The 27,896-nt window shown below is 39.3% G+C and overlaps 1 protein-coding gene across 2 annotated transcripts in view; it reads left to right on the forward strand.

Moving 5' to 3' along the window:
- LOC109042693 (uncharacterized) overlaps positions 1-13,843 on the forward strand; it is a 75,435-nt gene extending 61,592 nt beyond the window's left edge. For both annotated transcript variants that reach the window (XM_072295987.1, XM_072295988.1), the window contains 3 exons: positions 4,658-4,956; positions 8,179-8,487; positions 13,225-13,843. In XM_072295987.1, coding sequence (XP_072152088.1) covers positions 4,665-4,956; positions 8,179-8,487; positions 13,225-13,643 — 1,020 coding nt within the window. In that variant the 5' untranslated portion in view covers positions 4,658-4,664 and the 3' untranslated portion in view covers positions 13,644-13,843. The remainder of the gene's footprint in view (positions 1-4,657; positions 4,957-8,178; positions 8,488-13,224) is intronic.
- The last annotated feature ends 14,053 nt before the right edge of the window (positions 13,844-27,896 follow it).

Here is a 27,896-nt window from a genome sequence, read left to right on the forward strand (position 1 = left end):
GCTCCGTTGACTCGACTGTCGCGACATCAAACATGTCGCGTTCAATCTCAGGCCGCGATATATGCTCGGGAACACTAATTGGGCCGCGTTTAGCGGAAAGGAACCAAGTCACACCAGCTATTGTCAATTTCTATTATTGTCAATTGGACGTATTTCTATCAAAGGGAACTAAGCGCCAATTTGAGTTCCTTTTGAGGAATCTAGAATGCCGAATAGCGCGTTCTGTCAAACGGACCTGAGCGCCATGGAAAAGCATTGCGAGTATAGGACGGAATAAGCCGGACGCCCGATTTCGCCGCCAATCCAAGCCCCCCTCTACCTTCCTCACCCTATGGCGCTTAGGTCCGTTTGATAGAAATGCGTCCAATTATAAATGCTCTGCCCTGGAACATCAAACAACAACTCCGCGATGGCGAAGTAAAGAAATTCTTCAATTTACTTCGAAATCTCCTCTTAACCAATGCATTTTATGATATAAACGAATTTCTGACTTCAGCTGTGGAATAACATTCTACCAACCACCACTTAATTTAACATTTTACAATTAAAATGTATATTTTTAATCATTGTATATTGTAATTCCTAGTGTTTTTTGACTTGTGCCATAGCTCCGATAATGGGGCTTTCATGTACGTAAATATAATAAATCAATAAATAATTAAATATTCAATCGGGCAATTTAATTTTTTACAAGAGAGTTTTTGTGCCGATTCCTTCGAATTTTTTGAGAAATTTCTTTCGTACTATGCAGAAATTTCACCGAAATTTGCAGAAAGAGCCGTACAACCGTTTTCATGTAAAAATTAAATTACGCAGTTAAATTTGGCAATCGCTGATGTGGCTTGGTTCCTCTCTGCTTAACGCGGTCCAATTGGCAGCTATCTACTTCTGAGATCTGCAAATATTTACCACGCATGTGAGCCCCCGGATTCCGGCAGCTTGTCGTTTGCTTAACGCGAAGTTAGCACGTGCTAATATCAACACGACGGAAAAAATCAGGGTAGGGTTCGGCACTACCTATGGGTAGTTTTAGGGTCGGTAGTCCTGAGGAACAGAACATGTATTCGTCAACGCTACCTCTCGCTGTCCGTAGCGCCTACCCGCCGCTTGACTGACACACACGCAAGCTTGTTTCCACAAGTAGAATTTCTCTTGCGGAAGGCTAGAATGTCCGGGATGCGTATGCGCCGTGGACTGCTCGACTACGTCATCGTATTCGCCTCGGACGAGGAAAGAAAACATGGCTGCCCCGCGTCGCGTTGCCCAGTCCGGCGCTTTATTTAAAGTAATAGTTTAATACTATGAGGAAAGAATCAACACCCAAAAACTCAGATTTTCCTTGACATAATCAAGCTGGCCAGGTTGGCCTAGTGGTTAGCGCGTCTGACACTAGACCCATAGATCCCGGGTTCGAATCCGGTGTGGCGACAAATTTTCACCGAACTGATGAGTGGATCTGCAGAAACAGATTCTACTCGACCTTAATCCCTGAAAATTTGAAAGCCGGAGCTATGGAGCATGAATGTTCTAAAAGTCCCCCTGATGCCCGTTGACAATCAAATAATTTCTTTGTAAAAACTCGTGTCTATAGCTAGCTTTTGGCTTCCTGAGCAACAAAAAAAACAGGAAGAAAAGCCAAATAAACTGCAAGAAAAATTTAAAAAAATAAAAAATTAAAAAAAATAAAAATAATTGAAAAAACTATATTGTGCGCGATGAAATTATGCTCTAACTTGGGTGTAAACAGATTTTTTTCGCACATTTTGGCAACTTTGCATCAAGTAGGCTTCAGCCCTGCCGGATCTATCCTTGGAGCCTTCTGTTTCTGTGCCTACGCGCTGCCAGATCTGTTTCTGAACGTCACGGGTCATCTAGCGTGGAACGCAAGCGCGAGGTAGGCTTCAGCACTACCTTGGCTTACGACTGCGAAATCAGGTACCGCGCGGTAGTGTTGAAGGGCAGAAACTAGTCCTCAACCCTAGCTCATTTTTTTCCGTGAAGGATTGGATTTTTTACATCAGATTTATCCTGATTGACACGATTAATGCTCGTAGGAACAAAAATGTAGGTTGGGCTCACTGGGTCGTATTTTAATTTAATGCAAGCTTAACTATGTGCAAATATCTGAAATCGAAAGGAACTGTTGACGCAAGATTTGCTTACTCCAGGGTTCGTTTTGATTTCATTCAATTGTACATAGTTCGTTTGAGCATACATACATACGTCAAATTAGTGCTCTGATTTAGTTATTCACGTGGACTACATTTTGTAGAAATGTACCGAATGTATTGTAGTTTGCTAATAAAAAAATAAGAATATTTTTTTCAAATTTGAACTCACCACTTTTATTTACAATTTCAACATCACAAATTAGTGGTATTTCAAAACGGATGAGGAGACTTTCGCCATGTTGAAAATCTATTCATAGGCAAAAGCTGTCCTGTCGTGTCAAAAGCACTGAACTGCTGCTAATTTTGTGCTTTTTTATATTCAAAGTGAAAACACAAACAGAAACTTAAATAGATTTTCTTTATACACCATATGAACTTTGCAAAGAACCAGCAAATCTGTTGTTTTGTCAATCGTATTTATTTTACAGCAAATAATAAAGCTACATAATCTTGATATCATACGACTCCCTTGGTTTACTTTGAAAATATGCAATCCGTACGATATTGCACTCCTGGTATATTTTCCTTCAAGAGTAATCTCGGATTGATTAGAATGAAACGCGATACCTTACACTTGTGTGCTGAATGGAATTCAGTCTGATATTTTTTATTCACTAATAATAATAATATATTTGGGGCTAAAATAAAATATTCTATCCTATTTCAACCTGAAATATCATTTTAATGTATGAAAATTACTCATCATTTTGCATTCGACATATGTAGCACAACAGCGCTCAAAGTCATCACGTCGCACCTCTCTACTCTTCGGAGGTCGCGGTCGGACCAATATAAAACGCCTTCAAATGAGTGTGATACTGTGCAACACACCGAAGTTGATATAGTTGTATTCTTAGGTTGGAACCTAACTGCAGTGTTTTGCTCTATCAAAATAAGACATGTCAACCTGTTATCTGCTGTATTTTAAGTTATTTCGCATATTTGATGCCCATTATTGCTCGGAACAAAAATTTAAGCCTCAACTGATGAAAAAGAAATAATTATTAGTATGAATGTGGTCAACGAATGAGGCTCACCCGAAAGGGAAACTGTTGAAACTTTTGTAGGTTTTGAGAGTGCCCGTTATAAGGCGAGGGTATTACTTCAGAGGAAATTCGAATTTCCGGTCAAAATTTTGAAAATTCCAAAATCGAAGATGGCATATGCGCCTAAAATGCTATCTCGGCTTCTGTCCGATCGATATTTGCGAAATTTGGTACCAAGGGTTATTTTTTGCCGGGAAACTAGATGTTTTAGTCAAATTTTCAAAATTCCAAAATGAGAGATGGTGGACGTTGCTTAAAGTACCAAATCGATGATGAAACTACCAGACCACGTATCTCAGTTTGCGACGTTGCAGACTTCCCGTCATACTTTTTTTTTTTTAGTGAAAATCTACTCAACAGCAATTTTTGAAAATATCCGTGATTTTTTTTCTCTATGTGAAGATATCTTTGTGAAAATTTTGAGGAATGATACCGACTTCTTCTCTCTCGAAATAATAAAATGGGAACGGAAATTTTTGAACACCGCGAACTATTTTTTTGGTGAAACTTCCAGACTACGTATCTGGAAGTTTCACCACTAATACTGGCTTTTTTAACAGAAACTATCCTTGCAATCAAGATATGCATAAATTTATTTTTTGTTCATTTTCAAAGTTAATATACCCTCAGCAAATATAGCCTTTGACATGATCGCACAAACGAGATACATGGTCTGGTAGTTCACCGTTAATATTTGCTTTTTCAACAGAAATCCTTGCAATCAAGATATGCACAAATTAATTTTTATAGAATTTGACATGATCGTTGGTCGCGCTCTCCAAGATTAAAGTGCCAGATACACCTGTGACCTAGACGCGCGTCTTGAGCAGCGAGTAGGCCTTCAGCCGTGTTCGGCAATCTCCGTAGCCAATCAGGTTGCAACTCACCACTCGTAACTTGCTCAAAGTAGGATTGGATCCTACTTCTTGTCTAGATTAGAGTACCTATATAGCGAGAGTATGGACAGATCGCTCCATGGAGGATTAGGGCCCAAAAGTGCAGCCACCCTTCTAACCAACTTCTAACGCACAAAACTTCACTGCCAGTCGGCAAATTCCAATTCTAGCCAAGATGGCTAAGAATGTACATAAATGAACGTTCTTCCGCAAAAATGAGTAAATTTATGCAAAAACTAAGTCAAATACGTGCTTTATAAACGATGGTTCGTGATAATTGTACTAGCAAATCGCCCTGGACGATTGAAATTCATAGGTTGGCTGCATTTCTGGGCCCTAACTTTATTCGCGGAGGCATCGGTGAAGGCCTGATGGATTTTCGGAGTTTCACATCTGTCTGTACTCTCGCTATATACAGGTGCTCAAGTCTAGATGCGCGTCTAACAAGCAGGTGTATCTGGAGCTTGATGTGCTGAAACTGGGTGTTTTTACATTTCTCCTTGTACAATTTTTGACTAATGCTTGTGTATTGTTCTGTTGCTAGAGCGAAGATGCACGCGGTGGGGCTGCACTCGGCGCTGGCGATCAAGCGACAGCGGAAGCGGCGGCAGGAGCAGAAGGTGGCCCGAGAGCGGCGCTTCTCCTCCAACTCGGCCGAGTCCGGCGTCGGCGAGTCCCGCTCGACCTGTCCCAGTCCGCACTCCAGCGAGGAGTCCGGCGACCACCCGCACCACCATCGCGGTCACCGCCACTCCAGCGTCAAACCCATGAAGAAGCACCTCCTCTTCCACACCACATCCAACATCGGCATGCTCCACCTTGGAATCATGTTCCTCATCATAGGTCTGTATCCAAAACAGAACGCCCCCAATGCAGTGCTGCCATTTTATTTTATCAGAGGATTCCGAAATAATCCCCCCCCCCCTCCCCGATCCGAGTTTGATGGTCTTTAACAAGGGTTGCCTGGGACTAGTTCTAGGGACCGAGAGGAGACGGGTCAAAGCGCAAGGATTAGCCCTTGTGGGCTTTTTAAAGTAGTGAAAAAAAAAAAAAATCCGATTTCCGGAAACATATTCTCATTTGCCAAAGTTCCGAGAAAAATTCCGGTTTACGCCCGGAGTTAGTTCCGAAGATCGTCAAATTTGATCAAAAAGTCCCTAAATTTGATCTAATATATGGTCAAACTGGCGGAAAACCTCAAATTTCGAGGAAATTCCGAAAAAAGCTGAAAATTCCGGGAAAAGTTTCGAGCATTTGAAAAGCTCCAAATTTCAGAATTAATTCCGGGAAATAGTAGCACTGCCCCAATGGATTTCTTTATAATAACTTGATATAGATAGTGTTGCCATTTGGATACGACTTTTGATTGGCTCCTCCATCTCTCAGCTTCATGCAGCTCTTCTTCTTTTTGTTCCTCTACAAATGACTAGGGCATAACCCTGTTTATCTGTCTAACCCTGTTTTATAAAATACAGTGAGATCAATTTTTGCATACTTGCAGATTTCCCATTCTTTTTTTTGAAAAAACAGAGTTATGGGAAATCAGCAAGCACGCAAAAAGTGATCTCACTGTATTTTATAGAACATCCTGTGTATTTTGAGTAAAGTGTTCATTCCAACACATTAATTATGAAAAAATTCTCACATAACAATAGTATATACATATTTAAAACTATCTCCTCATTGGCGTGCTCACTAAGAGCAATGTCATGTCACGAATTAGCAAAAATTCCACATCGCGAATCCTAAAGAGGAAAATATCGACCATTTCCCGGGGTGTTTGGCGGAATGTCTAGTTTGAGAATTTGCCTGTGAAACACAGGAAAGAATAATGCCCTAGTTAAAACTCCGCTTTGGTTTGAAAATTTTTGTGCCAAATTTGAAGAACACTCTTAGAAGTAGACAGTGGTACTAATCTCTAAATCTAGAGTTTTCCGGCACAGTAAAGCCTTTTTTCATGGATAGCCTCACATCGTCGCTCCTCTGAAGTAAGGGCGTAACTCGATTTCCAGGAGATCCCTGTTTTACATGTAAATTTATGCTTTCTGGGGCTCATGTGTAAATCAAGATACGCTCTTACGTCAGGGGAGCGCCGATTTTATCCTTCGGGAAACCACGAGGAAACACGTATCTGTTTTTACTTCCGAAGCCTTGCATTGGACCTCGACGGGCAACTGTCCAGATGGCACCACGCCCGGGTGATACTGCATCATTGAAGGTGGGAAGGGGTATTCGGTCATTTCCTTCCCACTCTCATTTCGATTCTGGCCCGCTGTATCTGCCGTTCTAAGGAAGAACGCCGTATGAGCATTCGGAAGTTGCCAGATTTACCTTGGTAAAACTTGTATTTTTGGGAAAAGTTACGCGCATTTTCCCTCGCAATTTTCAAATATTTTAGATTAAACTGTGAACAAAATTTTCTGAGGAATGAGAGGAAAATTATTCAAGATTTTCCCACTAAATTTGCCCAGAAATATGGAATTATGGAAATATCTGAGAGTTCAAACGGCGTTTTTCCTTAGAACGAAAGTATAAAGCAGAGGCTTTTCCAGGAGTATCTTTTGAAACCAGCCTCGTGTGACCACACGGCACCATGGTGTATCTAACCAGATTATTTTGTTGTTATACGCATGAGTGTAACTTTTTTAATGTAGAAATCTTGCATACCGCCGTTCTTTGTAAGCGCATGGGCTGATTCAGCAAGTTGGCAACGTTGTTCGCTCTCCATTTTAACCCAAAACTATGTTGAATAATCGATTCTTGTCGGAGTACCTGGTCCCTTCAAGAATTGATTCATTTCCAATAGGTTGAAAAAAAGAGAAATTGAACTTCATTAGGAACTAGAATTTCTGGCTCATCCGTAAAAAACACTTTTGTGCACAGGTAAACTAATGGTTTATACCTTGCTTGTAAACTGATCCAAAATATGTAGTTCCTAATTGCAAAATGTAGTCCAATTAATGGTAACTTAAATCTACAACTATGGAAAGTACGCTTAAAACTTTTAGAGCCCAATTTTCACCAACACTTTGACACCTTCCAGCCAAAGTATTAAAAGCACCACTGTCGACGAATTGAACTAAAAAATGATTTTTTGGGGCTCGGTACTTTTCTGATGTAGTTATAACAATTGGACTGCATTTTGCAATTCGGAACTACAATTTCTGGTCCAGTTTAGAAACAACGTATAGATTATTACTTTACCTATGTGCATAAGTGTTTTTACGGATGAGCCAGCAATTGTGGTTCCGAATTGCGAAATGAAGTCCAATTCAGCTATCAAAAGTGATTATAATTTTTACATTTTCGAGAAAACCTATCTTCTATCGTTTTATCTAAAGCTAAAGAAATAAAAGACACGGTATGGTATTTTAACTATCGGACACACTCTATGGCGTGGTTATACGCTCAAATTTCCGTCAAATTCCGATCAAAATGATGACCAAGATGGCAGTCGAGAGTTATCTAGATTGATGAGTAAAATTAATTAAAACAGCGTGTTGATTGGAATAAGCATGAAATAAGCACGGTTGTGTGGAAATCAGATGAAGGATGAGCCCAGAGACAAGAGACCCTCCACTAGTATCTTGGTCATGGTGGAAGCTTTTACTTTCGGGACTTCAGCATTCTACTGTTGACTTACCTACATGGTTGATGTTTAACAACGTGTTGGCAGTTTCTTTTCGCAAACAAGCCGAAAATGGCCGAAGTTTAGGAAACTTGTTTGGCTCATGACGTCACCCGAAGCTCATCATCGACCACGTAGGTAAGTCAACAGCCGAAAATAGGGTGATGACTGTTGCTCCCTAATAATTGTCCATAAGGAATTGTTGAAACCCCGAAAGTAAAAGCTTCCACCTGTCGCTAGGAGGCCAGTGGAGGGTCTCTTGTCTCTGGATGAGCCCCACAGCTCCATCATCTGCCATCATATTTTTTGCAGGCCGCAGAGATTTGATGGTCGATGGTGCGCACCAGTCACCATTTGATCGGAAATTGATGGAAATTTGAGCGTGTAACCAGCACATTATACCGTCCCTATAATCGTTCTCTTTTGATTGGTTGTAGGGATCTTCCTGATGGGGGCGGCGTTCGTGCCTGACGACGACGGTGACGTATCGACGACGGTGGCCAAGTTCGCGTACAAACGGACGCTGATGGCGACCGGCGGGGTGTGCATACTCATCGGCCTGTTCCTGATCACGGTGAACCACTGCACGACGAAGAAGGAGGAGGACGACCTCAAGGACTACGTCGAGCGGCAACTCACGCGGTCCCGCTCCGGGCGACGTCTCGTCAAGGACGTCGAGACCGGGGCTCTCAAGTCCAAGGGCAAGCCGCCCCTCGGCAAGGCCTGGAAGCCCGGCTCCATCGAAGGTAAATAATCACAACCCGGACCCGGGGTCAAGACACTCCTTATTGAGTGCCTACTCTCAAATGGATTGCGTTAAACAGAAAGGAATCAAGCCACATCAGCTGTTGCCAAATTTAATAGAGCAATTTAATTTTTTACAAGAGAACGATTTTGCGGATTCTTTTGATATTTTTGAGGAATTTGCTTCGTACTACTCAGAAAATTCACTAAAATTTGCAGAAAAATCCGCACAACCGTTTTCAGGTAAAAAACTAAATTGCCCAATTCAATTTGGCAATAGCTGATATGGCTTGGTTCCTTTCTGTTTAACGCGGTCCAAATCGTCGTCCCTATAACGAAAGGGTGGCCTATGAACCCCGGAAAGTATAGAGTAAAACGGAGAACAGGGCCAGATACAAGAGACTCTCTACTATACCTTGGCAATGATGCAAGCTTGTACTTTCGGGGTTCCAACGCATTCAACTGTTGACATACCTTGAGTTCTGCAGTGCTCAGGAAGAACGTCGTTTGAACATTTGAGAGTTGCCAAATTTCCCTTGATAAAACATGTATTTTTGACGACATTCGGGCATATCTCTCCTTGAAATTTTCAAATAAATTAGATTACGTTGCATAAAAATTACCTGGAAATTTTGGAAAAAAATATTTACAATTTTCCCAGTAAATTCGGTTATTATCGAAGGAGACCTGGTACCGTTTGAAGGCTCATTCTGGGTTCTTCCGTAGCACGGCAGAGTACCTGTATAGAGAGAGTATGGACAGCTCGCTTCATAGAGAGCGTAGGCCGTAGGGCCCCAAAGCATAGAGTACATAGAGTCGCAACATAAATGGGAGAGCTGGCGCCATTCTGGTTGACGAGTTCCGAGCCCGGTGTGCGCCGAGCTTCGGTTACTTTTTTGATATATTTTCGATCCAAAATGGCGATGTAGAATACGTGATAATTCCTATCCTCTTTGTTTACATCGGATGGCTGGGCCCCCGTGTATCGGAAAACAATCGATTATGTATCGAAAAATTGACCCAGCGTGACACAGGAGTCTAGGAATTCGGGACCAGGAAATTGCTGACAAGTGGCGCCAGCTCTTTCATTTACATTACGACCCTATGTACTCTAACACACAAAATTTCACTGCCAATCTTCGGATTCCAATTCTGACCAAAATTGTCAAGAATGTTCATGAATGAGTGATCCTCAGAAAAATGAGGTAAATTATGCAAAAACTAAGTCAAGTACGTGCTCTACAAACGAAGGGTCGTAACAATTGTAACAATGAACCGTTCTGGATAATTTTAATTCATAGGTTGTCTGCCTTTTAGGGTCCTAGAAGCGGTAATCCAGGATTGCGCGAAAGGTCTAAGAAAATATATGAGGATTGCGCGAATAGAAACCTAAACATCTGCTACAAGAATGCGCGCGAATTTAAAATGAAGTAAATTTTAGGTAGAAGTCTGGTAAAACGAGAAACAGTCGGAAAAGAAATGCATTTGTGTGTTAACGCTAGTTTAGGTTAGTTTGTTAACAAGTTATCGATATTTTACCCTCTGATGATAAATGAAGTGAAAAAATCGAATAATGATTGTGGGTAGAAAAAAAACTTTCCCAACGTTTCTCGGAAACAAATTTTAATCGGGAGAAGCGAGGCAACGTTGGAATGCTTATGCGGCGTCGAAACACCACAAGGGCCTTTTAAGCTCTGTTATTCGATGCCGCGATTATCCTGACGCAAGTTCGAATTATCGCGCCAAACACAGTGCGTCCGACGTTAAACGTATATTAGCGCCTGCGAGACTCAAGAATACTTCAAGCATTGCGCCAAACAGTGCGGACGGCGCGGCGCAAAGCCCATATTAGCGCTTACAAGACTGCATGAATACTTCTCGCATTGCGCCAAACGCAGTGCTGTCGGTTAGTTGGCGTGAAACGTATATAAGCGTAAACAGCACTGTAGGATATTCGACTTTTTACTTACTACTACTTACTTCGACAGCACTTTTTAGAGCGCAGGAAGCAATTTCTACTAATTGAGGAATCGCGTTCCAAATCGTTTGCATTATGGAGCCAGACTCGAAATTATTAAGGGGCTACTTCAGCACTTCGCAGAAAGATTCGATAGTTGAACGATCATTTGTATAACAAGTAATTGGATTTCAGAGGATAAGATCGCATGAGAATTACAATGGGCAAGTCAAAAGAGTCTGAAATTCTCTTTTTATCCCACAATTTGCATAGTCCTCATCGTGAATTCTCAGTTCCGCCGCCAATTTAAATAATCTAAAAAGGCGGGCAAATTTTGTCTCTGAAAAGGAAGATAAAATGGAAGAGACGATTCTGGATCTAGAGGTTATACGTTTTCTTCAATTTTATAATATGTTTTTTCGTATCCGAGGAAAACCGTCCGAAACGATTTTGTGGCGCCTTTCTAACCACAGCGTGGGCCGTTAAAACTTTCGAACTTCATGCGTTGTTCTGACTTCATTCGTCGTCTAAGCGAAAATTATCCCGCGTTATGGTTATGCCGATTTAATATCCCTTCAAATCATCATCATTATTGCTTCCAAGCACGCTGCGCTGGTCCTTGCCTCCACGCTATCCAATTCTAAATAGGTGGAAGTTCAAAGTGCAAACAATTTCTAATAGCCGAGCCGGATTACCAGTTTTGAAGTTGTCATATTTTTATGAGGAAAAAGACCGTCACGGTAACATTTAGTGTTTGATTTCACTCTAGTACATTATGTTTTTTCTTTCTTTCTTTTTATTTTTATTTTAAATGAGCAGGCGGATAACGTTAATATCTTCGTTAAGAGTTCCTGTCAGTAATCGTTGTGCAGTCGTGTTTCACATGAAATTGTGATGAGTAACGCTTTATTCATGACTAAATTGCGAAACCAAGTATTTCCATTGCGGTGTTTCAAAATTTTCGTTTCTATTTCATTTTTTCGAAGGAGAATAAGGCAACTTTATAGCTTGTATCTGTATAAAGAATGCTCTGCTAACGAGGGAAAAAAATCAAAGGGAAGTTGAAGAAATAACGCTGACTGGTTTTCCAGAGAAAAATAAGCTATCACAGCAAGTGTGCAATGCCGGAAATGGAGGTACGTGATTTCGCACTTTGACCATCGATATGATAATGCTTGAATGGGGAATTTGCATATCGACGGTGAAAGTCGGCAATCACATAACTCGGTTTGCGACGTCGCAGACTTCCTGTCATACTTTATTTTTTAAACGGAAAACCACTCAACGGTAATTCTTTAAAACTGCCGTGATTTTTCTTCTATGTGCGAGGAAAATTCTGCAAAAACTTCAAGGAATCATGTCCATTTGTTCTCCTTTAAAAAAATAACATAGTTGCGGAGATTTTCAGACACCGCAAACGAGTTATGTGATTGCCGACTTGCACCGTCGATATGTCTGAAATTGATGGATTTCGTGTTCAAGTGGAAAGTACTGAGTGAACTGAACACGAGGATGCCCTTTGTTCATGAATTGAACGGTTATTAGAGGAGATATGAGACAATGATCTAATATGCTGAAAAGCATGTGTTTAAATGTGAAATTCTGCCAGATGACATCATTCGGCGGATCATTTTCTGACTCACACATCTATTTTTATACTATATCCCATATTAGAAAAAATTATGAAAAATACTGCGAAATCAGTTCTTTAAGCACTCTCAGATGAATCAATCAAAAATTTGCGTTCGAGCTCTCCATTCTCACCATATTTAGTGATCCATTTAGACGTATTTCTACCAAACAGAACAATAGACGAGTGGAGAAGATGGGGTATGCTCGTTGAAGCTGCAAAAGAAACAATTGGACTGCATTTTGCACTTTGGAACTATAAATTCTGGCTCTTCTGGAAAAACACTTATGTGCATAGGGAAACTAATGGCACATACGTTATTTTAAACTGGGCTAGAATTTATAGCTCCAAATTGCAAAATGAAGTCCAATTTAAAAGTGGGCTTGGTTCTGTTTGGAGAAGTAAGATTTCACATTCTGACAAACGGAACTATGTTCCAACTGAATGCGGCACTCATGAGCCATAGGCATGGGACAAGAGCGTTTTGAACACAGTGCTCATGCGTTAGTCATTCACCCGGCAACCGCGATGCCGGCCTCGTTGCCGCTGACGTCACTGGCGCTTTATGATTCTCATTCATTCGACTAACAAGCACACCCCTTCTTTCCCACCTGTTTCTGGTTCCGTTTGGTAGAAATACGTCCAATGGAGATGTTGCATGTGTGAGGAATTTGCGGTTTGACTGTTGATTCTTACGTAAAAGTTCGCGAGAAACACGTTGGTGCCACTGGTTTTCTCTGAAATCATCTCCAAAGCTCAAAAAAAACTCACAACTTGAGGCCAAAATGGAGGGGATATCCCACGCTATCCTGAGAGTCCACCTTTACATCAAAACAAACTTTCCATTCAGTATTAGAGTTCCCAAATGAAGTGGCAGCCCTGTCCATGTATTTGCTCCCTATCTTTGCATGGAGAGTTTGTTTTGATGTAGAGGTGGACTCTCAGGATAGCGTGGGATATCCCCTCCATTTTGGCCTCAACTTGAGAGCTTTTTCGGAGCTTGGGAGTTGATTTCAGGAAAACCAGTGGCACCATCGTGTTTCTCGCGAACTTTTACAAAAGAATCAATTGTCAAATCGCAAATTCCTCACACATGCAACATCTCCATTGTGTTAGACATCCCGTATCCTAATCCCACGATTCATGTTCCAGGTGACGACGACGCCTTCGAAGCAGCGCCATGCCTGAACATGGTCCGAGAAGAATCAGACGGGAGCCTGCCCGGGGTGCACCACCCCCACGGGGGCCACCCACACCCGCATCCCCATCACGGGAGCCACCCCCACCACGGGGCACCGCTGAGCCCGACCTCGAGATCGGCGCCGGAGTCGCCACACTCGCCTCCGCCCCGCCTCGACCTGGAGCGGATCCTCGAAGAAGAGTCGTCCTACGAGGAGGAGGAAGGACGGGTGGCTCGCCTCGCGGGGGGTGGCCCCGGGTCGGGGGTCGCCATGGCCCCCGGCGGCTGCCTCAACCAGTTCAACCGCGAGACCATGTCCTCCAACAACGACGGCTGCTGGAGCGAGACCCAGGAGCTCCTGACCACCCGGTTCGTCTGCACTCGAAACTGAGGCGACGGATGGGTCGACTGTACATAGACGCACTCTTGCCGATTTTTACGTCGTTTTTATTTTTCGCAGGTCTTCATACAAAACCAAAGCCCCGTTGAGGTTGAGACGATGGTATGGAGGTACGGACCCTCCACAAATACACTGAAAAAAAAAAAAAAAATGGGCTATATTACTGTTCGTTCCGGGCTGAGAGGCCGAAAGTTCCGTATTAGTCTCGGGTACGGGGTAAAACTGAGCCGTAGTATAATATGCGGTAAAGTATGCGGCTTTCACGGTCGGAGTTTTTTTTCAGTGTAACTTGAAGCTCTGTTTCTACAATCAACAGAGCCGGTCGGTGAGCTCATTATTGAAATTGAAAATAACGTGATGGACAATGAAGACAAAAGGTAAACGTAGCGATCCTATTGGTTGAAACAGGTGGTTCTAATAGACTAAGAGAGAAAACAATGGACTTACTGTAGGGTCTCGAGGTCATTTTTGAAATTGAAAGAAAAAGTGATAGCCAAAGAAAACAAATGGGAAATGGACCTATTGGTTGAAACAGGTGGTTCTTGTAGATGAAGGGAGAAAATGATGGACTTACGTGAGGGTCTCGGGGTAAGTTTAAGGTGATTGATATCCAATTCCAAAATGCCTAAGAGAAATGTCACATGGTTGGATTGGAAGTATACCACGCAAAGGATGTATAATATCATAGAGTCATCTTATATCCATCATGGTCATATTTTATATAAACTTTTTTGGTGCGAGTGGATTAAGTTTAACTCCGTTCCTTCCTAAAAAAAAGTAAAGCTATTCTTTCCACTAAATTCACTCGATTAAAATATAGAAAGGATCTCGCATATTTGAGCTTATTATAATAATCAAAGGGAACTACTTCCATTGTGACATGTCGACGGTGAAACGCCAAAACCTCGTATCTCGTTCGCGGTGTTTTTGGCCTTGAATTTAAAAAATACATTATATGAGGAAGAATTAATTACATTTTTGGGTGGGAGCGACGTAAAAATTTGATGTGGAGCAGGTCCTTACCATCCATCCACGATCAGAGGTTATGATGTATTTTGCCCTCTCCTTTTCCCCTTAGAATTAACCTGCGTGGCTAATATCCCGTATAAAAATACGGCGTTTAATTAAAAGGTTGCGCAAACACAGAGTAAGATACCATTAAGACCATTAAGATACTCCAGGTGCAAAGGAGGAAATAAATTCATTTCAACATTGCTGTCGAGTACTGCTATTGTGTATACTCCTTAATTAAATTTTATTCACAGTCTTGTTTGTTCTCTAGTCCTTTATATCAAACGAAACATCGTTTGCACTATGTGATGAAATGAAAGACATTCTTTTTCTTATCTGTTTTTGAACATAACATAATGTCAAGATACCACTCAAATGTAAATTCAGATTTTTAAATGCCTCTGATTTCTAATTATGGGAACAGTTATGTAAAGCATACTCTGACAATTGATCTCAGCAGTGTTTGAAATGTATAACAATCTACCTTTGGGTGTGATCTATAATTTCGTCTTGTGATTACAAGTGCTTAGGTATGAATTAATTTCACTTCAGGATATGCTTCAAGGTTAGGCCTGGATTCATGAAGTCAGATTGGCTCAAAATCGTTGAAAAATTTCTGGAAAACCAAAAAAATTAGATAAAGTTATCATTCTATTATGCTACAGTTGAGCTGCTATATTCTCCATTAGTGCGAGCATACTTGAGAAAGACTCAAAGCAGACTTTATTAGTGCCTCTGTAATGTGAAATTAATCAAAAGAAAAAGTTCAAAGTGTTTTAAATTTTTGAAAGTAGCTGATAAATGTGCATTTACGGCTCTTAAATGATAATACGAGCAATGGAGGCTTGTGAAGATGATGTTTATTTTCACAAAGCAAATCCAAAAATTCAATCTCGGTCCTGAATTTTCCAGGTTGATTTTGTGAAATTGAAGTACTAATAGTTGTATCCCTGCGCCAACATTAACATGTTTGTACAGCTAAAACCTCCTTATTTACAAGCACGTTTCTCAGTCACCGTTAACTTCCTCCTCCCTGAAGATGAAGGATGCAAACTTCATACCAAAAAAATATCCGATCCTTATATATTTTCTTAATCTCTTATACACTGGATCATGTTATACAAATTTGCACATTATTTCTTACTTAATTCATGCGCACACACTTAACTTTCTTTTTAAATCTAAAAACTATAATGCCAAAAGAATTCGATGTGAATTTTAGGAAATATTTTGACAGTCCTTCTAGACATAAATATCAAACTTATCTTTGAGCGCTAAGAAAATTAATTATATTTTAAAGAATTGTTACGTCACCTCAAGACGCATAATTTAAGTGATTATTAAGTGACTTTACAACACTCATTAACTCAAATATCATCACATTACGTTGGGCGTGTAGTATGAAGTCCTTTAAATGTAAGAGATCAATTTTTTTTCGCATTTAGTTATTTTCATTATTTTTTTGATGTCTCACCGTTGACTATTGCGCCAATTTTAATGTGGACAACACGTCAACTTTGCTTGAAAAATATTTGAACGCTTAGTTTTGTCATCGAATTAGTTTTTTTACTTTTTTCACTGTATGTATTTTGATAATGATTTTCACTATATATTTTTGAATATTGTTGCCATTTCAAACAATCAAGTAACGCACAGGACGAGGTGCCGAAAACTTTTGGCTGTATGAATAAAATTATTACCGGGACGTAGAAGGCGCTCACATCGTTTGTAAAGTCTGGAGAGGGGTAGATAAAATTAAAACTTGCACATAAAAGGAATACGAACATTTGTTTTGGGGGGGGGGGGGAGGGGGGGCTTTCGTAAAATTGGAAGAATTTCCATGCCCGTGGCCTTAATTTGTGTCGATTACGGGTGAATAAAAGATTACAGATACCACAGAATATAACTGTGTCCATAAGCTTATCATAAAAACGATTTCAGACCCAGGAAAAAAGTATCTTTTTTATAACTTTAAAAGAACTGCGCAGTCTGCTAAATGACTCGCATTTGAAAAAAAAAATCAATTTTCATTTAAATGACAACATAATGTTGGTAACATGAAATATACGATATTCATTACTTTTATGTTATTTTAATCAAATTTTCTCTGCATAAGCAGGTGCATTCGCAGGTTAAAAGAAATGGATCTATAATTTTAAGGAAGTACGTGCCATTTATAACCTCTGATAAATCCACTGGACGAATTCAATAGGAATCAGACCCAATTTTTTTTTATGTTTTAGCCTATTTTAAAAATCACAAAACTAAACAACTCGTAACTTGAAAGGTGGGTACATTCTTAATAACGAGGGATAAATTCACAGGAGATTTCATGACGTGTATTTTGTTTAGTTATTTTGTCAAAATAATGAAACATGAGATTAAACTAGGCAACCGGGAGGAAATACAGTGAGGCTGATTCTAGGTGAGGCCGTCCAGTTAATCCTTTTCATTGTCATTTACCAGTTACTAAAACATTTCATCAAGTTAAGGTCTGAAAAAATAATAATAAAAGGAAAAAAATAAATAAGATTAAATCGGAATCTCAAAGGTTATTTAATTTGTACATCCCCTCATTGGATCCACCGTTGATCTTTGGTTATACATAAATCAAATTTCGCTTGGCCATTGATTTTTTAGTTTTAAACTAAAACCTGTGTTTAAGTAAGACAACCAAAGCCTCCATTTTTCAGAATACAATTTCGTCCCAATCAGGGGGAACAACTGTGCAATTTTTTTTTCGGGAACAATTTTTTAACCTCTCCTCATCAAATGTAAGCTTTTGTTGTATGACTCAATGATCTCCAAGTTTGATCGTGCTAGCTTAACGTATGTGATTTTTACCTTTTTCAACAACATTTGTAAGATTGTTGTAAATACATGTCTCATTTACTTTACTTGTAAATATGATCTCAGGCAAGAGGCCTAACGAATCCACTCTGTTACGTTCCAAGTATTTTTTCAACTATTTTACAGATACAATGTAAATATTTAAGTTGTTCTCTTTAAAAAAAAATATTTTACTCAGTGTAATTCTTTACTCGTCAAGGAATCGTTTTCAAAAAGATTTGATCAAATACTTCGGGAGTTTTAATGTTCCTCTGAAATCAGGCTTTAATTTTCGTGGTTGAGGAAAGAATCTCGAAGTTATTAAAAACACAAGCAGTAGGACAGTTCCATACGAGAAATAGTGCTATATGCTCAGAAACAACAATAATTGGATGTGTCTGCCAAACGGAACTATGTGCATTATGACGTGAGCCCTACTATGCTTATATCCTTATGGGTCTCAGGGCTCATCTCTTAATGCACATAGTTCCGTTTGGTAGAAATACGGCCAATTCAGGGATTCATATTGAGAATAAAAGTTGTTTTCTTGCCTTCTGATAATTCGCCATGACATGATCTCACACGAGGGCCAGAGGCGCACATATTTCTATACATTTATTCTACCACATATTTCTTCGTCAAGTATTAATCAGAGGCGAACTGGAAATTGGTACCACCGGAAAACGCATCGATGAGCCTTTGAGAGCTCTAGTTTCGAGCATTTCGAGAAACGAGACCGATGAGTAAAAGAATACCGTGCGCTGGTTTCGCCTAACTTTTTCTCATCTTGTCCAAAATTATATTTTCTTTGTCACTCATTCCATTCCTCGCAAATGCGAAGGCTTTTATCCAGAAAGACTTGTCCATCATCTTCATTTATTTGCTTATCTGTTTTTTTTTTTATTGATGCTACTGTATTCGGAACGTTTGCTAACGAGACTTTGTTCGGAGCTTTGCCTCGACTACTTTTCAATCGACTTAATCTTACCTCTCCTAAGCAGTGGCGTGGCGTGCTTTGCGATTAATCGATTGATCTGCCATTTGATAAACAGGGATAAACAGGATCGATAAATAGGGTGTTTGCAACGAACACCTTGACGATCGATTCTTTACCATAGCTCCAAATGGGGAAATATCAACAATCGATTATTCACGCCTCGCCAATGCCTCTAAGATTGAGCAGTTGCGAACAAATATAGCCCGTTGATGCCACTTCAAGGGGAAAAATACATATCGTAACACCCAAAATCTCTGATCATCATCATCTTGTAGCTATGGCACTGAGTCAAAATATTTTTAATCTGAATATGCGGAGACTTCGGATATCTGCGAATATCTGAAGAGCTTCAGAATTTGTTTATAGATGTATTTCAGTAAATTGTCATTAGCTCAGAAGTTTTCAGCAGTTTGTTACAGTTGCAGTGTGTTTTACATATGGACGGAGTTCAACAGAAACACGCCGAGTCGTATTTTGGAAAAATGTGTGTTGAGAGTAGTTTTTCATTTAAACTTGCAAAGTCGAGCAAAAATAACTTGAACGTGAAAAGAGTCTTTAAACTTTGTCCATATAACATTTAATCCTACGATGGTTTTATAATTTCCAACCTCTTTTTCTCTGTTCAAACGGAATGCGATTTGGTGCGTTTCCGTTAAAATTGGTGCATAAGAAAAGCGTTTGCTGCACAATCGCCCAGGGAAAAAAGAAGTCACAGCGACCCAATTTTATGGAACTTCAAACAGCCTCGCTTCTTTCATCTGAGTGCATTCGCTCTATTGTTTGAATCCTCCAATCAGGGGCATTATGTTTTTCCACTTTTCCAGGTTTCAAACAGTCGTTGAGGAAAAAAACTGGAATCACTCAAGCGCACTCGAAGGAATCCTTCTTTGTGAGAGCGAATGTGCGAGAGATAGTAAGGGGTTATAGGAACTTTCAATTTTGTAACTGATAATTTTTTGGTTCACATACCACACATATACGATTTATTTCGCCGATGAGAGGGATCAATCATCTTACATTTTATTCCAAAAATAGGGGAAAGATTTTTGCCAGTGAAGCTATTTTGAAAATAAGTAATTGAGGAGGGGTTCAAGTGGACAGGAGCATACTTGCTGCAGTGACTGGTGTGGGGGTAGATGAGAGTGAAAAATTGGTTTCAAGTTTTTGGCATTTTCGATGAAGACGTAAAGGTGCCATGAGACTTTTTTCTCAATTTTTGCTGGTGCACCGAACTTACTTATAATCAAACCTCCAGACTTTTTTGCTGGTTAATTTTCCTTTCAAAAGCCAATTACTAGTGGTATGAAATTCACAATATGCATTTATTCTATTCTGACTACGCATGAAAAAATTAATTCACAAATATACAAAAATTTGTTGATAAATAAAAACAAGAATTACACTCCCAATGTATGTTGCCTTTGTGAAAATTATATCTTCAGGGGAACCTTGCACAATTTATGTTACAAACAGAGACAACCCCTATGAGTTGTTTGTATCTAGTTCTGATTATTATCTATTACTGAATTTCAAACAAAACTGCTAATAAGGGTCTACTACCTCTTCTTTTTATCTCGTTTCCGAGGCACATTAAAAAGAAGTTGCTCATAAAATACAGAAGGTGTAAGCAAACGTTCCAATAATTTGGCAATTATTTCCATTTCATTCATTTGTTTGTGATTTTGACCTTTTTAAGACTGATATTACTTTAGCAGCTGTATTCTTAAGTGTACATTTTTTTACCCCTTCCGCGCTTTGAGAGGCTGTTTTGCGCTGTGATTTTTGAACAAAGGCAGAAAGCGATCCCTATTTCCAAACAAATATTTGTTCCCAAATTAATGGCTATTTTTCGGAATTTGTACTCCCTCTTAAACAAGTGTAGCAATTCACAGTAATTTAGACAAAAACTAGAGATGGTTCCCTCTTGTTTGACCATAGTTTCTATTTATTGAAAGAGAACAATTAAGAAAACACGGAAACTTTCTTACACTTAATTTCTAATAGATGTGCTCTAACTCACACTTATTTCCCAAACATTCCTGTTGAATTATATCATGTCGCGTGAACAAGAAGCACTTTTGCTGCAGGAGATTCTACCACATTTTTGCTCCATTATCGAAAAAAAGTATAATAAAAGTTATCAGCATGTCATATTTTTTTGCCGTTCAAAACAATCTCAGCGCTTTGCCAATCTTTTTTTCTTTATCACACGTCATTCTTTTAATTTCCCTTTAAATTCATTGGATAAAGATTCTACTCAATGTGATTACCTATATTCAGATTTTTATACTTCGCCTCTTTTCTGTTGGGTCTGTCTCTTTGTATTATCAATACATGAATATCAATAAATGATTTGAATCTGACTAAATGGTGTTTATGTCTAGTTTTGTCGTCAGGTATTCCTCAACCTAAAATCTTATTCGGTACCTGAATAAGGCAATTGTGCATCAATCATAAGGGGTAAATTAGTAATAATCACCGAATTTAACGTTTGCATAATCCGATTACAGACTACAAGGCTTGAATTAAAAGCTCGAGATAAATAAATCGAGGAATATATTTGGTTGAAAAGTTCTTTTCACTCATAAGTGCGGGCTAGCTTGGAGCTATACGTACACACTGCCGTTCTGGAAAAACGCCTTATGAGCGTCCAGACGTTGCCATATTTCTTCCAATAACAAATCAATTTACTGGGTGAATTCCAAATATTCTTCATTCAATTTTTCAGAAAATTTTGTTCACAATTTATATAATATATCTGATATATAATATCTGATATATAATATAAAATATCTGAAAATTTCAAGGAAAAGTATGCACGACTTCCTTCAAAAACGCCTATTTTATTCGAGGAGATTTGGCAACTCTCGAATGTTCATACGGCGTTCTTCCTTAGCACGGCAGCACAATACCCATATGATTTTAAAGTAGGTGATGTCATTGACATACCTTAACGACAGGCCTGACGGGAACACTTTATCAGGATAAGTGGTTTTAAGCGCAAGAGCTGTAAAATAGTGAAAGAATGATAGAGCTTGCGGCTCAGAAATTCATTCGATGAATTCATGGAGCCGAGACGGAAAGGGGATGAAAATGAGGGTTAGATGAGGCCAGAGGCGCCGCGCTTTTTCGTAATTATTACGGTCGGCCGTCTTAGCGTCGCCTCAAACCGCCCGTTAAGGCTCAGTATTATTCCGCATAGACTCTTTGCGTATTCCGTAAGTTAACTTTAAATGCTGGATCCTATAGACGCAGTATTTTAGACACTCCACGCTGGTTGCTGAACCAACGTAAAGGGTTTGCCAATAAGTTTTTTTTTCCGTAAAAACACTATTTTTTGCCCAGGGGTGATGCATTTTTCCATGCCCTAAAAATTGCCTACTCTAACTCTTTGAGGGGTTTTTGATCACATACATTTTTAGTCATCGTATTGTCTTGATTCTCACTCCTTAAAAGTTTCTTTTATTACTTGCCTTGACAGAAATAATGGAGTCTATTGTTCGTTTAATTTTTTTAGGTAGTGGGCGGCCACTGGGCTGAAAGTTTGGGTAAGTGGCAAAATTTGGAAAAATGAAAGAGGAAGATCTGGGGAGTTTCCCCTAGGCAAGGGGCGAAAAGGATCCTCCATGGGGGAAATTTGGCAAATCAAGTTCCTGTAGAACACAATTTTCAGTTGTTTTATGGTAAAATATCACTTTTCTGGGTTTATTTTTTATTTCATTATCAAATCATTAGAGGAGAGGAGGGGGCTTGCGGCTTGCCTCATACACGCACCGTTTTTGCTCTTAGGGTAAGAATTTCCAAACATTTTCAAGTCTCTTAGCTTTACTGTTTATACGGCCTGAAAAATTAGCACATTGGTTGAAGATTGAAGAGGAGGAAATAGCTGTCGACTCTCCAATAGCCAGAGAAAAAATATGATACCCCCTGGGCAACACATATCTTTTTTTTACCAAGTCCTCTCATTCAATTCAATTCAATGGGCAGTTGTAGCTTTGAAAGTTGTCATAAGCCTTGGAAGTTACTGAAAAAGGGAGGAGAACGGAAGAGGATCAAACTTGAAGTGTCACAGAAACAGAGTCTCCCGGCCGCATTGTAAAACTAGGCAAGAAACTTATTACTTCAACGTCACTGAGGCAGTCCTAGCGACGGCTATAGTATCATATGGATTGCATTTTGAATAAAGAAACTATATTCAGTCACAATTTTTTCATTATTTTTTTCCAGATGTTGATTCGACATTATTAAGGGTTAACATACTGGTACTGAAGATATTACTCTTACAGCATCCGCACATAGGTACATATTTTAAAAAAATATATTTACAAACATATTATCAACAACATATATTTAAAAATATATTTTTAAAATGTTTCCAATGACACTTTTACAATGACACGCGTTAAAACCACCGGTAAAACATCACATTTGAATGTATCGGTGAAAGGTATCAAGAATGTATTGGGACCAATTTTTTAAAAATGTTTTGAGGGTGTTTTAGAAATATTTTGGATCTTTGCAAAATGTAACCAACATTCAGGACTATCTTTAAAATGACTGACGATTGCAAACATTTTCTTCAAACTATGGATTCCAAAATGTTTTATTGACAAAAAAATGTCACGAGTCCTTTGAAGTTACTGGAATCGTTAATCTCGAAATGCTCATGGTGCACTCCTGGTCCCACATAAACTGCTCGTTGTAGTTACAAATATTACTTTTGTGATGAAAAATAATTCGATCATAGTAACAATGCTACGGTACTGATGGAAAGTCTGTATTGAGACCTTTACCAAAATTATTGTTACCTACTTTAAATGAGTAATATTACCACAAATTAAGACTAGAAAAGTAGGTATAAACTCGGATCCAATATGAGAATTCTAAAAGCAATGTTTCTTTAAATCTGTGGTGCATGAGGCGGCTCAGAGGATTTAGTGTTCACTCTTTTCCCCTCAAAAAAGTAAGCTCAAAATAGTTGAACCATTTATTTCAAAAACACGCTATTTCCTTTTCTTTGAACTCTTTAATCGAATCCCTCCAATTTAGTTCTATTTTACTCTTTTGTTTTACTACATAAAGGTAGTTCTGGGCCCCAAATGCCCAAAATTTTCGTTTTTGTTAATTTTAGAGACTTAAAATGGATTACATTTTGCAATAAGGAACCACTATTTCTGGCCCATTTTAGAAGCAACATACATGCCATTGGTTTCCGTACACAGATATGTGCTTTTATGGAGGAGCCAGAGATAGTGGCTCCTTGTTGCAAAATGTATTCCAAATGGTATTCACTGACCCGAATTTGCCAGAGAGAGCTTATAAAAACATGAGATGGCGCGTTTTCGAAACATACTATTCATCGAAGTTAAAAGTTAATATAACTAGAGGAAATCACTCTAAATTGTGATAACTTTTCGCTAAAACTTAGGAGAGCGTGATGCAAGGCTGGAAACATCAGTCCTGAACTTAAGCAGAAAATAAAAAAAGTAAATAAAGTATAGTAATAGGATGAGGCAACGCTGTAGGGCATATGATTAATGAGTCTAAGGATGAAAGGGCAGCAGTGGTCGCGAATTTAATGCGTCGTGGTTCAAAAATAAATTTGAGAAGGTCTCCTTGGTAGCGGCTATCTATATACTTCCATTTGCAGCTGTGGTAAAGAATCGATTATTAAAGCGCTCGTTGCGAACACCCTGATAATCGATTCTTTCTCGTGGGTAAAAGGAAGTACCAATCGATTCATCGAATGGTACAGCACGCAACTCCTCCTTTTGATACGTAGCATCGCGTCCGTGAGTTGATTGCTGTCATCTCCGTGCCCCTTTCCGCGAAAAAAGATCGACGTCCATTCATCGTTGTAGACGTGAGTATTTAGGTCAAATAGATCTAATATAGCAAATTGTTATTTAAGAAACTAAATTATTGCGAGAAAATCTGTCGCGGATTATTTAAGTATCAATCCACCTGGAAAAAAAAAAATCTTCAAAGGGTTAAAGGATGTCAAGAAAATTAAAATAATCCCACCAGGTGTGCAGTCAGATATTTTTTATAGATACGGGGAAGGGGGGGGGGGGTCACCTTCGATTTTTGCAAAAGCTTCGACGTGAAGATATTTTAGGCGCTCTTTTATAATTTATCGTGAAAAAGTACATTTACGATCGAATCACAAATTACGATTGCATTTTCCGACCACGATCAGCGAAGAGAGTCTATATAAAGAAAGAAAACGAATTCCTCAGCATCTGTAGGTGTGCTGAACCAACATTAATCTCCGCCCGATCAGGAAACTCTGATCCACCGTTCTTACGCATCTCTAGTTATCGTAAGTAAACTCACATACAACTTATTTTGGCGAGCATTCAATTTTCTTCTTCTTTTCATCGCGGGATAAGACAACTCATGAATGAAATGGAGAGTTCGCTAAGTCCAGGAGGCTGAGTGTTGACATTTGTCGACAAAGCGAAAGACAAAGAAGACAAAAAGGACATGGAGGGATCCTATTGGTGTAAGCAGGTGCTTGCAATGGACAAAGGAGGCAGGTAGTAGACTAATTAACGGCAACCCATGGGAGACCCTATAGTTAGTTCATTATTTAATCTGTAAGAACCACTCTTTTCAACCAATAGGATCGCTCCATACTCCTTATGTCTTCTTTGTCTATAGCTTTGTCTATCAATTTCAACAATCAGCCCGCAGATATTTCTCAGAGAGCTCAGAGAGATTTTCCGCTCTGCAGTTTGTTATTGCTAGGGAACAATGTTCGAATAGAAATTTTGCTTCCCGCATTTCGCCTTCGAATGCTCGGCCAAGTGGAAAGGACATTGTTTAACGCAGAGTGATTGAAAATCGATTTTAATTTAGTCACAAAGGCCAGCAAAATAAGTGCCACTTGTATAATTACTCCAATCTAAAAAAGAGGTCATTGTCATTCTTATTCTGGCACAAATCGTAATATCCCCCTCGAAAGAGTTTTTCAAGCTTAAATTAAGACTTGCAAATTATCCTCTCATTTTCGCACAAGTAATAATATCCAACAACACATCTAGTTTGGAACAGCCTCGGCTAAAGGTTTTGAGGAGATATGACATAAATCTACGGCGTAAGTCTGCAATCACATATCTCGTTTGCAGTGTATGAAAATCTCCGCCTCTATGTTATTTTTTTTAAAGGAGAACAAATTGACATCATTCCTTGAAGTGTATGCAGAATTTTCTTCGCACAGAGAAGAAAAATCACGGCAGTTTTAAAGAATTGCCGTTGAGTTGTTTTTTGTTTAAAAATTAAAGTATGACAGGAGTCTACGACGTTGCGAACCAAGTTATGTTATTGCGACTTACAACTTCTTAATGCAATTTAATCTAGCTTTTAAAGTTTTCATTAGAATCAGAAAATAAAAATTTGTTGCATCAAAAATCCAAAAATCAACGTATTGAACTCAAAACCAGTAACTGAGATCAATCTTATTGTTTCGCAACTTTTTCAATTGAAATTTACAGTGTACTTTAACGCACGGTGCTCCTCAATGCTTCTCTGCGATAAAAATTACGAGTAGAGCAGTTTCGAAATGTCAATTAAACGTTACCTGTTTTAACTGACATCAAACAAATCTTCTTTAGTCAGTGCAAAACTCAACCGTTTAATTTATATTTCGAAACTGGTATAAATTTTGTGCTCTTCACTTTTATCAAAATAATCGAGCTGTTCAAAAATATTAATGCATTGCAAAAAACGGTTTCAGGACATTTTGTCAACGATGTTTGTCCGCGCACCATTTTTGTTCAGTAATTTGACACGGAACCACCAATATTTAAAAAAACACACATTATATTATTATTCTCCTTTGAAAAATTGATACATATTTTTTTACCATCAATTTAAATGAGAATAATCAATGCAGAGTGTGCTAACATTTCAAAATCACGAGTTAAAAAATGCTGACTATGCGAGTATAAATATTAAAGCCGAACAGAGCGGAGCGGCGTGCTGCCAGCACGAGAGGCTCACTGGCGCCTACAAACCTAAGTGGATACTTCACGCATTGCACAATGCTTGAAGTATCCACTTAGGTTTGTAGGCGCCAATGCGCGTTCCGCGCTGGCCGCCCGCCCGCCGTGCGGCGGCGCCTGAAGCAACTATTTCACAACAGAGGTGTTGCATAGTTTTATACTAAATTGAACGTATTAAGAATGACAGGCATCCTTTAAAAGTACAGATCTTTCCTCGCAAAATAAATCAAGATACTCATCGTACACAGGAAAAATCTAAGAGCCTTTAGTTGAGGCAAATATAGAGGTCTATCTGGTTCATGTATAACAAGGAGGGAATTTCTTGAAAGATAATTAAGTCCTGTCACGCCAAAGAGGTGTAGAGAGTTTTAGTGAATTTTGTCTCATGGAATTGACTCTCCCCCATTTTTACCAAAATTCTCAACTATATATTATTCTCCGTTGGACCAAACAGACAAAACAAAAAAACAAGCAAACCCTCATTCTTCCAAAACATTATATATTTTCATCCAAAAACGTCGTGAGCAATTGTCGTTTGTATTTACATGTGGGCCAATTAACTTTGGGTTTCAACTGGCACGTGGACCAAAACTCCCGTGCCGAAAAAACGCGTGGACGTAAATTACTGAAAAAAACAGGTGCGCGGACAAAAAATCGTTAACGAAATGTCCTATAACCCAAAAACCATTGAAATTAGTTTAGTGCCCGATTTGACTCAAGTAGACTTTGGTTGTTTGTCAAGCGTGAGGGTTTAATCGTCGAATATAGAAAACGCTAGTTTCTGGCTTGTTAGTTAAAGTTGGCAACTTTAGATGTGCTCATTATGTTTCACCTGGTATTTTGATGTGGGAACATGTGTTACGATGCTCAATCCTTTGCTTTTTCCTAGTATTTTTTGTGTATCTTTATAAACACTGGCATTCTCAACCACGCCATCGGAAGCAACAAGTAGTGAATTGAACCTACGGAATTCAGAGGGGAGAAAAGTTTCGAGCGCGTAACAAAATTTCCGGTTCAAACCGACGGGGTCGGAGCATGGGAGGTTCTCGAAATCGACCCCGCATTGCGGATAGCATCTCGCATGCTCGAAGGGGCACGACCTCTCGCATGGCGGCGGGCGTTGTTGCGTCAGGGATCCTTGCAGGGGCACAAGCTTTTAAAAGGAGCCAGCAGCATCTCGCCACGCTCAGCTTCACCCCTCACACTTTATCTCAATTACTTAGAATTTGGGATGAGGAGGCCGCAGTTCCAACGACATCGCTCGACCCGTAACCGGCCTACCGCCTCAAGTTCGGCTTTATCAGAAAAATCCACGACGCAATAATGTCCGTAAAATATTGAATCAACGTAGTACACTGGGGGGAAAAAAAAAAAAAAAACACACACACACATATTGGATTT

Source organism: Bemisia tabaci, chromosome 2 (assembly GCF_918797505.1).
Source record: "Bemisia tabaci chromosome 2, PGI_BMITA_v3".
Lineage (NCBI taxonomy): Eukaryota > Metazoa > Arthropoda > Insecta > Hemiptera > Aleyrodidae > Bemisia > Bemisia tabaci.